Source organism: Mesoplodon mirus (genome assembly GCF_964341445.2).
Source record: "Mesoplodon mirus genome assembly, chromosome: 9".
Taxonomy (NCBI): domain Eukaryota; kingdom Metazoa; phylum Chordata; class Mammalia; order Artiodactyla; family Ziphiidae; genus Mesoplodon; species Mesoplodon mirus.
The window spans coordinates 39,127,458-39,141,265 of NC_138985.1; the positions used below are offsets into that span (position 1 = coordinate 39,127,458).

The 13,808-nt window shown below is 37.9% G+C and overlaps 2 protein-coding genes across 5 annotated transcripts in view; one reads left to right on the top strand and one right to left on the bottom strand.

Annotated features, from left to right (window-relative positions):
- The window catches only part of CROT (carnitine O-octanoyltransferase), a 70,233-nt gene extending 61,001 nt beyond the window's left edge, over positions 1–9,232 (top strand). For all 4 annotated transcript variants that reach the window (XM_082632749.1, XM_082632748.1, XM_082632751.1 and 1 more), the window contains one exon: positions 6,558–9,232. In XM_082632749.1, the coding sequence (XP_082488875.1) occupies positions 6,558–6,678 (121 nt within the window). In that variant the 3' untranslated portion in view covers positions 6,679–9,232. The remainder of the gene's footprint in view (positions 1–6,557) is intronic.
- A 1,532-nt stretch (positions 9,233–10,764) lies between these two features.
- Positions 10,765–13,808, bottom strand: part of ABCB4 (ATP binding cassette subfamily B member 4) — a 78,471-nt gene continuing 75,427 nt past the window's right edge. The window contains exon 28 of the mRNA XM_082632742.1: positions 10,765–11,930. Within this exon, the coding sequence (XP_082488868.1) occupies positions 11,727–11,930 (204 nt within the window). The 3' untranslated portion in view covers positions 10,765–11,726. The remainder of the gene's footprint in view (positions 11,931–13,808) is intronic.

The window sequence follows — 13,808 nt, forward strand, 5'->3', positions numbered from 1 at the left end:
CTGTAGCTTTGTAGTATAGTCTGCAGTCAGGAGGTCTGATTCCTCTGGCTCCGTTTTTTTCCCTCAAAATTGCTTTGGCTATTCAGGCTCTTTTGTGTCTTCATACAAATTTTAAGATTTTTTGTTCTAGTTCTGTACAAAATGACACTGATAATTTGATAGGGATTGCATTGAATCTGTAGATTGCTTTGGATAGTATAGTCATTTTCACAATATTGACTCTTCCAGTCCAAAAACATGGTATCTGTCTCTCCATCTGTTTGTCGTCTTTGACTTTTTTCATCACTGTCTTATAGTTTACTGCATACAGGTCTTTTACCTCCTTAGGTAGGTTTATTCCTTGGTATTTTATTCTTTTGTTGCAATGGTGAATGGGATTCTTTACTTAATTTCTCTTTCTGATCTTTCATTGTTAGTGTATAGGAATGCAAGAGATTTCTGTGCATTAATTGTGTATCCTGCAACTTTACCAAATGCATTGATTAGCTCTAGTAGTTTTCTGGTGGCATCTTTAGGATTATCTATGTACAGTATCATATCATCTGCAAACAGTGACAGTTTTACTTCTTCTTTTCCAATTTGTATTCCTTTTATTTCTTTTTCTTCTCTGATTGCCATGGCTAGGACTTCCAAAACTCTGTTGAATAATAGTGGCAAGAGTGGACATCCTTGTCTTGTTCCTGACCTTAGAGGAAATGCTTTCAGTTTTTCACCATAATGATGTTTGCTGCGGGTTTGTCATACATGGCCTTTATTATGTTTAGGTAGGTTCCCTCTCTGCCCACTTTGTAGAGAGTTTTTATCATAAATAGGTGTTGAATTTTGTCAAAAGCTTTTCCTGCATCTATTAAGATGATCATATGGTTATTATTCTTCAATTTGTTAATATGGTGTATCACATTGATTGATTTGTGTATGTTGAAGAATCCTTGCATCCCTGGGATAAATCCCACTTGATCATGATGTATGATCCTTTTAATGTGTTGTTGGAGTGTGTTTGCTAGTATTTTGTTGAGGATTTTTGCATCTGTATTCATCAGTCATATTGGTCGGTAGTTTTCTTTTTTTGTAGTATCTTTGTCTAGTTTTGGTATCAGGGTGATGGTGGCTCGTAGAATGAGTTTAGGAGTGTTCCTTCCTCTGCAATTTTTGGAAGAGTTTGAGAAGGATGGGTGTTAGCTCTTCTCTAAATGCTTGGTAGATTTCACCTGTGCAGTCATCTGGTCCTTGACTTTTGTTCATTGGATGATTCTTAATCACAGTTTCAATTTCATTACTTGTGATAGGTCTGTTCATAATTTCTGTTTCTTCCTGGTCAGTCTTGTAAGGTTATACTTTTCTAAAAGTTTGCCCATTTCTTCCAGGTTGTCCATTTTATTGGCATAGAGTTGCTTGTAGTAGTCTCTTAGGATGCTTTGTATTTCTACGGTGTCTGTTGTAACTTCTCCTTTTTTCATTTCTAATTTTATTGATTTGAGTCCTCTCCCTCTTTTCCTTGATGAGTCTGGCTAAAGGTTTGTCAATTTTGTTTACCTTCTCAAAGAACCAGCTTTTAGTTTTATTGATATTTGCTATTGTTTTCTTTGTTTCTATTTCATTTATTTCTGCTCTGATCTTTATGATTTCTTTCCTTCTACCAACTTTGGGTTTCGTTTGTTCTTCTTTCTCTAGTTCCTTTAGGAGTAAGGTTAGATTGTTTATTTGAGAACTTTCTTGTTTCTTGAGGTAGGATTGTATTGCTATAAACTTCCCCCTTAGATCTGCCTTTGCTGCATCCCATAGGTTTTGGAGCATCGTGTTTTCGTTGTCATTTATCTCGAGGTATTTTGTGATTTTCTCTTTGATGTCTTCAGTGATCTCTTGGTTATTTATTAATGTATTGTTTAGCCTCCACATGTTTGTGTTTTTTACGTTTTTTTCCCTGTAATTGATTTCTAATCTCATTGCGTTGTGGTCAGAAAAGATGCTTGATATGATTTCAGTTTTCTTAAATTTACCGAGGCTTGATTTGTGATGCAAGATGTGATCTATCCTGGAGAATGTTCTGTGTGCATTCAAGAAGAAAGTGTAATCTGCTGTTTTTGGATGGAATGTCCTATAAATATCAATTAAATGTAACTGGTCTGTTGTGTCATTTAAAGCTTGTGTTTCCTTTTTAATTTTCTGTCTGGATGATGTATCCATTGGTGTAAGTGAGGTGTTGAAGTCCTCCACTAGTATTTTGTTACTGTTAATTTACTCTTTTATAGCTGTTAGCATTTGCCTTATGTACTGAGGTGCTCCTATGTTAGGTGCATATATATTTATAATTGTTATATTTTCCTCTTGGATTGATCCCTTGATCATTCTGTAGTGTCCTTCCTTGTCCCTTGCAGCCTTCTTTATTTTAAAGTCTATTTTATCTGATATGAGTATTGCTACTCCAGCTTTCTTTTGATTTCCATTTGCATGGAATATCTTTATCCATCCCCTCACTTTCAGTCTGTATGTGTCCCTAGGTCTGAAGTGCGTCTCTCTTGTAGACAGCATATATATGGGTCTTGTTTTTGCATCCATTCAGTGAGCCTGTGTCTTTTGGTTGGAGCATTTAATGCATTCACATTTAAGATAATTATTGATATGTGTGTTCCTATTACTGTTTTCTTAATTGTTTTTGGCTTGTTTTTGTAGGTCCTTTTCTTCTCTTGTGTTTCCCACTTTGAGAAGTCCCTTTAACATTTGTTGTAGAGCTGGTTTAGTGGTGCTGAATTCTCTTAGCTTTTGCTTGTCTGTAAAGCTTTTGATTTCTCCATCGAATCTGAAAGAGATCCTTGCTGGGTAGAGTAATCTTGGTTGTAGGTTCTTCCCTTTCATCACTTTAAATATATCATGCCACTTCCTTCTGGCTTGTAGAGCTTCTGCTGAGAAATCAACTGTTAACCTTATGGAAGTTCCCTTGTATGTTATTTGTCATTTTATCCTTGTTGCTTTTAATAATTTTTTTTTGTCTTTAATTTTTGCCAATTTGATTACTGTGTCTTGCCATGTTTCTCCTTGGGTTTATCGTGCCTGGGACTCTCTGTGCCCTGAACTTGGGTGGCTATTTCCTTTCCCATGTTGGGAAAGTTTTGCATTATAATCTCTTGACATATTTTCTCAGCTCCTTTCTCTCTTCTCCTTCTGGGACCTCTATAATGTGAATTGTTCTGTTTAATGTTGTCCCAGAGTTCTCTTAGGCTGTCTTCATTTCTTTTCATTCTTTTTTCTTTATTCTGTCCTGTGGCAGTGAATTCCACCATTCTGTCTTCCAGGTCATTATCCATTCTGCCTCAGTTATTCTGCTGTTGATTCCTTCTAGTGTATTTTTTATTTTTCATTTCAGTTATTGTATTGTTCATCTCTGTTTGTTTGTTCTTTAATTCTTCTAGGTCTTTGTTAAACATTTCTTGCATCTTCTCGATCTTTGCCTCCATTCTTTTTCTGAGGTCCTGGATCAACTTCACTGTCATTATTCTGAATTCTTTTCTGGAAGGTTGCCTATCTCCACTTCATTTAGCTGTTTTTCTTGGGGTTTATCTTATTCCTTCATCTGGTACATAGTCCTCTGCCGTTTCATTTTGTCTGTCTTTCTGTGAATGTGGTTTTTGTTCCACAGGCTGCAGAATTGTAGTTCTTCTTGCTTCTGCTGTCTGCCCTCTGGTGGATGAAGCTATCTAAGAGGCTTGTGCAAGCTTCCTGATGGGAGGGACTGGTGGTGTGTAGAGCTGGGTGTTGCTCTGGTGGGCAGAGGTCAGTAAAACTTTAATCTGCTTGTCTGCTGTTGGGTGGGGCTGGGTTCTCTCCCTGTTTGTTGTTTGGCCTGAGGCAACCCAGCCCTAGAGCTACCCAGCTGTTTGGTGGGGCTAATGGCGGACTCTGGAAGGGCTCACACCAAGGACTGCTTCCCAGAACTTCTGCTGCCAGTGTCCTTGTCCTCACGGTGAGCCACAGCCACCCCCGTCTCTTCAGGAGACCCTCCAACACTAGCAGGTAGGTCTAGTTCAGTCTTCTATGGGGTCACTGCTCCTTCCCCTGGGTCCTGATGCGCACACTACTTTGTGTGTGCCCTCCAAGAGTGGAGCCTCTGTTTCCCCCAGTCCTGTCAAAGTCCTGCAATCAAATCCCACTAGGCTTCAAGTCTGATTCTCTGGGAATTCCTCCTCCCGTTGCCGGACCCCCAGCTTGGGAAGCCTGACATGGGGCTCAGAACCTTCACTCCAGTGGGTGGACTTCTTTGGTATTATTGTTCTCCAGTTTGTGAGTCACTCACCTTGCGGTTCTGGGATTTGATTTTATTGTGATTGCGCCTCTGCTACCTTCTCACTGCGGCTTCTCCTCTGTCTTTGGATGTGGGGTATATTTTTTGGTGAGTTTCAGTGTCCTCCTGTTGATGATTGTTCAGCAGTTAGTTGTGATTCCAGTGCTCTTGCAAGAGGGAGAGCAACATTTTATTTTAAATGTACTGCATGCTCAATGTAAAAAAATTTGTAAAATATGGAAAAATATAGGAACAAAGTTAACATTTCCATTATAAGACATAAGACTGTTATCTTTCTAATCTATAATATACATAGATTGTGTGTGTGTAATTATTACAAATTTAGATCATATTGTAAATATTTTAGTGTCCTTTTTGTGAATTGCACTCTCACTGAATATTACTTCAAGCATTTCCCAATGCCATTAAATATCCTTTGAGGTATTTTAATGGTTGAGGAATGTCTAGTCTTATGGATTTCATAATTTTACCACTTCCATACTATTTCCAGTTTTTCTCATTACAAATAATGATAGTATTATGTCTTTCCTTATTTCATCACATAATTGCCAGCTTTAGACATTATAAAGCAGTCTGTACAAATTTTATAGGGAAAAATAACCTGACCTGAATTCTTATGAAGCAAAATATTTTCTCTTTGTTTATTGGCATCTGTGTATATTCTTTTGTGAATTGTTCATGTAGGAATGATTGTTCTTTCTATAATTTAAAAATATAACTGAATTTAAAAAAAATTTAACACATAAATAGAAATCGTTACTCTTTGCAAAGAAATACTTAGATCTTGCTAAATATTTGAGAAGTGTATGCACAACATAGCTAGAAAATGACTACTGATCATGAATCACTATGTGAAAACAAGGCAGGACTTTCTGTAGGTTGCTGTCTATCTTTCAGCAAATATAATCCACTCAAACATTGGTTTCATCATTATATACTGGACCAGAACATGTTTGTATTTTGTTCTGCTTAAAGTACATGTCAAAGATACATACTTTCCAGTCTTAATTTTTAGTGATGTGAAAATTGCATGGCCATCCACAAGCTTTACATTACACAACATTTTGATTTTAACTTGAGCATAATGCGTGTTTTGCTGTAGAAAATTTGTGTGTCTGGAAAGGGGAAGGCTCGTTCTGAGAGTGTTAGTAGTGAGGTTTCAGCTCTGAGCCCACCAGAAGCCACACTTCTTTCCTGTGTGTTTCAGCTTCTTGGGACCACTTTTATCACCTGCCAGATAGGGGATTTCTTCTTCAGGAGGATCTAGAAGGATATGGTGGTGGAAGGCATATTTTGGTTTCAGGAAAGTTTCTCTCTGGTTTTTGTAGAAAGAGCCTTTCTCTCCTCTTATCCTTCTTTCTCTATTTTATTATTATTATTATTATTATTTTTGCGGTACGCGGGCCTCTCACTGTTGTGGCCTCTCCCGTTGCGGAGCACAGGCTCCGGACGCGCAGGCTCAGCGGCCATGGCTCACGGGCCCAGCCACTCCGCGGCACATGGGATCCTCCCAGACCGGGGCACGAACCCGTGTCCCCTACATCGGCAGGCGGACTCTCAACCACTGTGTCACCAGGGAAGCCCTATTATTTTTTTACTCTCTTCAAGCACTATATTCTTCTTCTTTAAAAATAGGTCAAGTTGGGCTTCCCTGGTGGCGCAGTGGTTCAGAGTCCGCCTGCCGATGTAGGGGACGCGGGTTCGTGCCCCGGTCCGGGAGGATCCCATGTGCCGCGGAGCGGCTGGGCCCGTGAGCCATGGCCGCTGAGCCTGCGCGTCCGGAGCCTGTGCTCCGCAACGGGAGAGGCCACAACAGTGAGAGGCCCGCGTACCGCAAAAAAAAAAAAAAAAAAAAAAAAAAAAATAGGTCAAGTTTTATTGCAGACAGTGGCATGAATTCATATTCTAACTCATTCCATTTGGGGCATGTTGGAAAGGTCTTTTACGGGAAGAGGTAAGTTTGTTAAACACAATAAGACCTGACCCCAGAGCACTCTTGAGCTCTGGCTAGTTTTTTGTTTCCTTTTTGTCCTTAGGCTCTAGTCACGCAGTAAATTAAGTGTTCATAGCATTATATATAAATATGGCTATACTTTCTATTGTGTCAGGTTACATTTACCTAATGTGAGCAATAAATCATATTTCATATGTGAACAGCCAGATGGAATAAAGGTAATGGCTCTATTCACCATCACTATTTAGAGCCTTTTTGTGTTGATTTTTGTGTTGTACCTCATCATTTATTATTTGTGCTTCACAGGTTTATTGTGGCCTGTACAGCCTGGAAATCATGTCCAGAGACTGATGCAGAAAAGCTAGTTCAGCAGACTTTTCGTGCTTTCAGTGATATGATGCAACTGATGGACATTGCTCGTCTTTAGAGACTAATCATTTAGTAAGCACTTAACAAAACATATCATAAAACTGGATGCCGGGAGTGGGTTGGTGATGAGATAGGAAGGGATGTTGACTGAAGGAAACTTGTTGAATGTAGAAATTAGTAGAATTATGCTCTCTAAATTTATTCTGACATAGAAAGTAGAAATATTTTTAAGCTTCCTGTGATGCAGCAACAATGCAAATTATGACTATAGAACTATGCAAACTTGAAAGTTAGCCTCAACAATGCAAATCTAACTTTTAAATACCTTGTTGGTACCTGTATAGGTAATAAATCTTCTCTCTGAACATCATCATAGACTCTATCTTTCAAGCACTTTAACATTTTCTAGTTGCCAAAGGATATGAAATACATGATTGGATGCTAATTCCCCTGAAATCAATGATTCCACATTCACCATAGGGATATAAGTCTACTATGTTTGGGAAAGACCACTACAATTTAGTCTAAAAAAAAGTTTATGTTGAACAGATAAAAGAATTCGGTTGTAGTAAGGAGGTTTACACCCTCTGACATACATGAAAAACCCTAAAAAAATTTATTATAGTATATTATTATAATTAGTTTTGTGAATATGAAATTAAAGCATTTATATTTAAAATCAGTGACTTTAAAAGGACTAAATACTAAATCAGATTCTCAGGATTTATTTTTCCTTTGTTCTGTTTTGTAGTTTCTATTCTCAGAAAATAAAATTCTCAAAATCATATAGCTTCTTATTCAGTGTTTTAGTAATTGCTTCATTCCTGTTTGACCTTGTACTTTCTGATCAGTTATGTATTGTGTAGTAAACCATGCAAAACCTACTGTCTATGATCATTTCTCATGACTGTGTCAGTTGACTGTGCCCATTTGGATGGCTCTGCTTCTGTCTTGCCTGAGTGAGTTACGCCGCTGCCATCACCAGGCTGCTGGGTGAGGCTGGGAAGTCTGAGACAGGCTCACCACCACCTGGTAAGTTACTGGCTGGGACTCTCTCTGCATGGTGTTTGATCATTCAGGATTCTAGCCTGGACTTCATACTGGGCAGTGGGAATGTTCCAAGAGTGAAAGGTAGAAGTTGTAAGGCCTCTTTGGTTGTTTTTAAATAATATCTAAAGAATTGGGTATTTTAGAAGCTGATCACCTCCTGCAGAGAAACCTCTTTTCACTCATGCTTTAACATTTAACCTGCCTCGTCTGGAATGCTTTTTACAAAGAGATTCCTGGGCCTTACCCACACCTACTGAGTCAGAATTTCTAGGAGCAAATGCCCCATGATCCTTATCAGGCAAGTTTGAGAATAATTACATAAGAGTAGGTTGAATTCTCACCTTGAGTCACTGTGGTAACGTACCCTTTGCCCCACTCCTCTCTTGGTTAACTGAAATTCAGTCTACTGCTACACATGGTTACATTTGAAAAATTCCTTGGTGTATATGATTTATTACATATAGAAGACCTGATTTGGATAGATTACTGACCTAAACAACCTGTCACAGCAGTGAGAATGGTTATTGCTGCAGTAAATTAAGGAAAAAACATTTCAGAGTGGTTAGCTTCCAAAGGTTGCCTAGAATATTTCTTTTTTGTTTGTTTGTTTGGTTGGTTGGTTTTTTTGTGGTACGCGGGCCTCTCACTGTTGCGGCCTCTCCCGTTGCGGAGCACAGGCTCCGGACGCGCAGGCTCAGCGGCCATGGCTCACGGGCCCAGCCGCTTCACGGCATGTGGGATCTTCCCGGACCGGGGCACGAACCCGTGTCCCCTGCATCGGCAGGCGGACTCTCAACCACTGCGCCACCAGGGAAGCCCTAGAATATTTCTTTTTGGTCTCCATCTAAACATATTCCTTCTTGTTGAAGTGGATTAATCTTCTGGGAAAATAAAACTATTTGTAAAAGTAATGCAGTTCTATAGAAACAGCATTTTATTGATGTTTCTTTCAAATGTTTCTAATTGCACTGAGATAATATGTACAGTTTTTATTAATGTGTTTTAAACATTTAAAAAGTATGCCTCTTTCTTGCTTTATATGGAACTAATGTGTGCCTACAGTTAGCTTGTCTAAGGACAATTCCATTTTCTCTTGGGATTTGATGATAAAGCTGGGAATACATTCCTTTTTTTAAAACCTCAATTCTCTAATAGAATAACTTGAAAATTTACCAGTGAAGAGAGTATGCTATTGAACAATATATTTGAACTTTGTAACAAGGAAAATTGTTCCCAAACTACCCTATCATCTACCCAGTGAATCAGGACCATAAGAATTTTCCCTATGCCTGTGGCTTCTTCGAATTCTAGTTTTATTTAATTAATTTTTAATTGAAGTATGGTTGATTTACTATGTTAATTTCTGCTCTACAGCAAAGTGATTCAGTTATATTTTTTTCCATTATGGTTTATCACATGACATTGAATATAGTTCTCTGTGCTGTATAGTAGAACCTTGTTGTTTATCCATTGTGTATATAAAAGCTCACATCTGCTACCCCCAACCTCCCACTCCAACCCTCCCCCAACCCCCTCCGCCTTGGCAACCACCAGTCTGTTCTCTATGTGCATGATTATGTTTCTTTTTCATAGATAGGTTCATTTTTGTCATATTTTAGATTCCACATATAAATGATAACATAATGGTATGTCTTTCTCTTTCTGACTTACTTCACTCAGTATGATAATCTAGTTGCGTCCATGTTGCTGCAAGTGGCATTATTTTGTTCTTTTTTATGGTTGAGTAGTATTCCATTGTATATCTCTTACACATCTTCTTTATCCATTCATTTGTCAATGGACATTTAGGTTGCTTGCATGTCTTGGTTATTTGAATAGTGCTGCTATGAACGTAGAGGTGCATGTATCTCTTTGGATTAGAGTTTTGTCTGGATATATGCCCAGGAGCAGGATTGCTGGATCATATGGTAACTCTATTTTTAGTTTTCTGAGGAACCTTCATACTGTTCTCCATAGTGGCTGTACCAATTTACATTCCCACCAACAATGTAAGAGGGTTCTCTTTTCTCCACACCCTCTCCAGCATTTGTTATTTGTAGACTTTTTAATGATGGCTGTTCTGACCAGCGTGAGGTAATACCTCATTGTCCTTTTGAATTGCATTTCTCTGATAATTAGTGAAATTGAGCATCTTTTCATTTACCTGTTGGCCATCTGTATGTCTTGTTTGGAGAAATGTCTGTTTAGGTCTTCTGCCCATTTTTTGATTAGGTTTTTTTTTGTTGTTAAGTTGTATGAGCTGTTTGTGTATTTTGGAAATCAATCCGTTGTCGGTCACATTGTTTGCAAATATTTTCTCCCATTCTGCAGCTTGTCTTTTCATTTTGTTTATAGTTTCCTTTGCTGTGCAAAACCCTGTAAGTTTGAATGGGTCCCATTCATTTATTTTTGTTTTTATTTCTATTGCCTTGGGAGACTGACCTAAGAAAACATTGGTACAAGTTATGTCAGAGAATGTTTTGCCTATTATCTCTTCTCGGAGGTTTATAGTGTCATGTCTTATGTTTAAGCCTTTAGGCCATTTTGAGTTTATTTTTGTGTATGGTGTGAAGGTGTGTTCTAGCTTCATTGATTTACATGTGGCTGTTCAGCTTTCCCAGCATCACTTGCTGAAGAGACTGTCTTTTTCCCATTGTATATTCTTGCCTCCTTTGTCAAAGGTTAATTGACCATAGGTGTGTGGGTTTATTTCTGGGCTCTCTGTCCTGTTTCATTGATCCATATGTCTGTTTTTGTGCCAATACCATGCTGTTTTTTTTAAACCTTTACATTTAAGTACTTTTTAAAAAATTAATTAATTTATTTTTATTTTTGGCTGTGTTGGGTCTTCATTGCTGCAGGCAGGCTTTCTCTAGGTGCGGCAGGTGGGGGCTACTCTCAGTTGCGGTGCGTGGGCTTCTCATTGTGGTGGCTTCTCTTGTTGCGGAGCACGGGCTCCAAGCGCACGGGCTCAGTAGCTGTGGCTCGTGGGCTCTATAGCGCAGGCTCAGTAGTTGTGGCGCACAGGCTTAGTTGCTCTGTGGCATGTGGGATCTTCCAGGGCCAGGGCTTGAACCCGTGTCCCCTGCATTGGCAGGTGGCTTCTTAACCACTGCCTCACCAGGGAAGTTCCTCCATGCTGTTTTGATTACTGTACCTGTGTAGTACTCTCTGAAGTCTGAGAGGGTTATGCCTCCTGGGTTGTTCTTTTTCTTCAGGATTGCTTTGGCAATTCTGTGTCTTTTATGGTTTCATATGAATTTTAGGATTATTTTAGTTCTGTGAAAAATGTCCTGGGTAATTTGCTAGGGATTGCATTGAATCTTAATTCTACAGTTTTATATACCTAAACTTTGCTCTTTACTTTCTCCATATGATTTTTAAATTTTTTTATTCAAGTATGGTTGATTTATAGTGTTTCAGGTGTACAGCAAAGTGATTCTGTTTTATATATATATTTTTTTTTCAGGTTCTTTTCCATTATAGGTTATTTCAAGATATTGAATATTGTTCCCTGTGCTATACAGTAGATCCTTGCTGTTTATTTTTATATGTAGTAGTGCATACCTGTTGATCTTAAATTCCAAATTTATCCCTCCCCCCTTTCCCTTCTGCTGGCCATAAGTTTGTTTTCTGAGTCTTTTTCTGTATTGTAAATAAGTTCATTTGTATCATATATTTTTTTTAGATTCCACATATAAGTGATAGCATGTGGTATTTTTCTCTGATTTATTTCATTTAGTATGATAATCTCTAGGTCCACCCATGTTGCTGCAAATGGCGTTACTTCATTCTTTTTTATGGTTGAGTGATATTCTCTCCATATGTTTTTGGTAACTCATAGCTAGGCTGTTTTCATACTTCATCAAGCCAGATGTTACTTTTAACTCCTACATTTCAAATGCTGTAATATCCAACCCCAAATTGGATGTTCTAAATTGATATGGAATAAGATATACCTATATTTTATGATGACTTAGAAAAGAAGTCTCTAAATCAGAAAAAGTTGTAGAATGATTTGAATTTATTTTTAAGATACACTATAACAAGAGTTCATCACTTCTGTGTCCCAGCCTGGACATTGACCATAGAGAAATAGATGCCTCTCTGTGCTAGCAGCTGCTGGTGTGTGCCGTGCTCCCTGACTTTGCCGTTCTCAATCACCACTATCAAGTCTGCATTCTGAATGGTGGACAGGCGGTGAGCGATCACGATGCAGGTACGGCCTTCTCGGGCTTTGTCCAGAGCTTCTTGGACAATCTATTGATAAATCAAAACAGAAGCCTTATCTTAAAAATTGTAGAAATAAGTTTTAACTGTAAAGGAAATCTAAATATTTTACCATATGTACAAAAGAAAATTACCTTTCTTGTCTCATTTTGAATCTTTAGCTTTATGCATGTTTTTACATAATCCATCTTTTTTTTCCCACACACACACACTGTATTTTATTTTTACAAGAGATAAATAGACTGACACCAAGCATTATAAATGGATGACCACAACAAAAGCAACAATGATTGCAATTACCAAACATGAAACACATTCATACTATGTCATAATATTGACATTCAGTCCAGTAATCCTCCACGGTAACAGCTCCTTTACTTTGCAGTGAAAATTGATTTGTAAATTTTTTGCCTCTGAGTCCTTGTGGGATTTTTTTTTATTCAAACAGAAAGTCACAAAAATTATAATCCTCATCAGTTCACTCAGTCCCATGTAATTAATTTTTTTATCTTGATCTTTTGTTAGCACTTTTATGAGTTCATCAGTTTTCCATTAGAGTTCTGAAAATGCTTACTCATTCACTTAAGCAGTATAGTCAGTTACCAGAAACCTGTACTTGTCACAGTCTTTTCCATGAATTCCTTGAAGATGAAACCCTTTTATAGGAACAAATTTGCAAAAGCATCAGAGTACACCCAGAACTGTCTGTAAATGACAAAAGACTTAAAAATGAGCACGGTTAAAGATTTGATGAAAGTTCATAATAATGCAATTCACAAGGAAATTTAGTTATTTCTGGGATATACATTTTAAAGTAATAACTAGAATTATGAGTTATAACATTATACCAGAACATACAAGATTTTTAGAAATTTCATGTAATGTCTGAAACATTTATATTAACATATTTCCATACTAATAACTAGAATTATTACTTATAACATTATACCAGAACATATAAGATTTTTAGAAATTTCATATAATGTCTGAAACGTTTATATTAACATATTTCCATAATAATAACCCAAAGAAAGTTTAGTATTAGTTGTTTTGTTTGTTTTTTTATACTGCAGGTTCTTATTAGTCATCAATTTTCTGCACATCAGTGTCCATATGTCAATCCCAATCGCCCAATTCATCACACCCCCACCCCAATCCCCCCCCCACGCCGCTTTCCCCCCTTGGTGTCCATATGTTTGTTCTCTACATCTGTGCCTCAACTTCTGCCCTGCAAACCGGCTCATCCGTACCATTAGTCTAGATTCCTCATACATGCGTTAATATACGATATTTGTTTTTCTCTTTCTGACTTACTTCACTCTGTATGACAGTCTCTAGATCCAACCACGTCTCAACAAATGACTCAACTTTGTTCCTTTTTATGGCTGAGTAATATTCCATTGTATATATATACCACAACTTCTTTATCCATTCATCTGTCAGTGGGCATTTAGGTTGCTTCCATGACCTAGCTATTGTAAATAGTGCTGCAATGAACATTGGGGTGCATGTGTCTTTTTGAATTATGGTTTTCTCGGGTTTATGCCCAGTAGTGGGATTGCTGGATCATATGGTAGTTCTGTTTTTAGTTTTTTAAGGAACCTCCATACTGTTCTCCATAGTGGCTGTATCAGTTTACATTCCCACCAACAGTGCAAGAGGGTTCCCTTTGGTCCACACCCTCTCCAGCATTTGTTGTTTGTAGATTTTCTGATGATGCCCATTCTAACTGGTGTGAGGTGATACCTCATTGTAGTTTTGATTTTCATTTCTCTAATAATTAGATGTTGAGCAGCTTTTCATATGCTTCTTGGCCATCTGTATGTCTTCTTTGGAGGAATGTCTATTTAGGTCTCCTGCCCATTTTTGGATTGGGTTGTTTCTTTCTTTAATATTGAGCTGCATGAG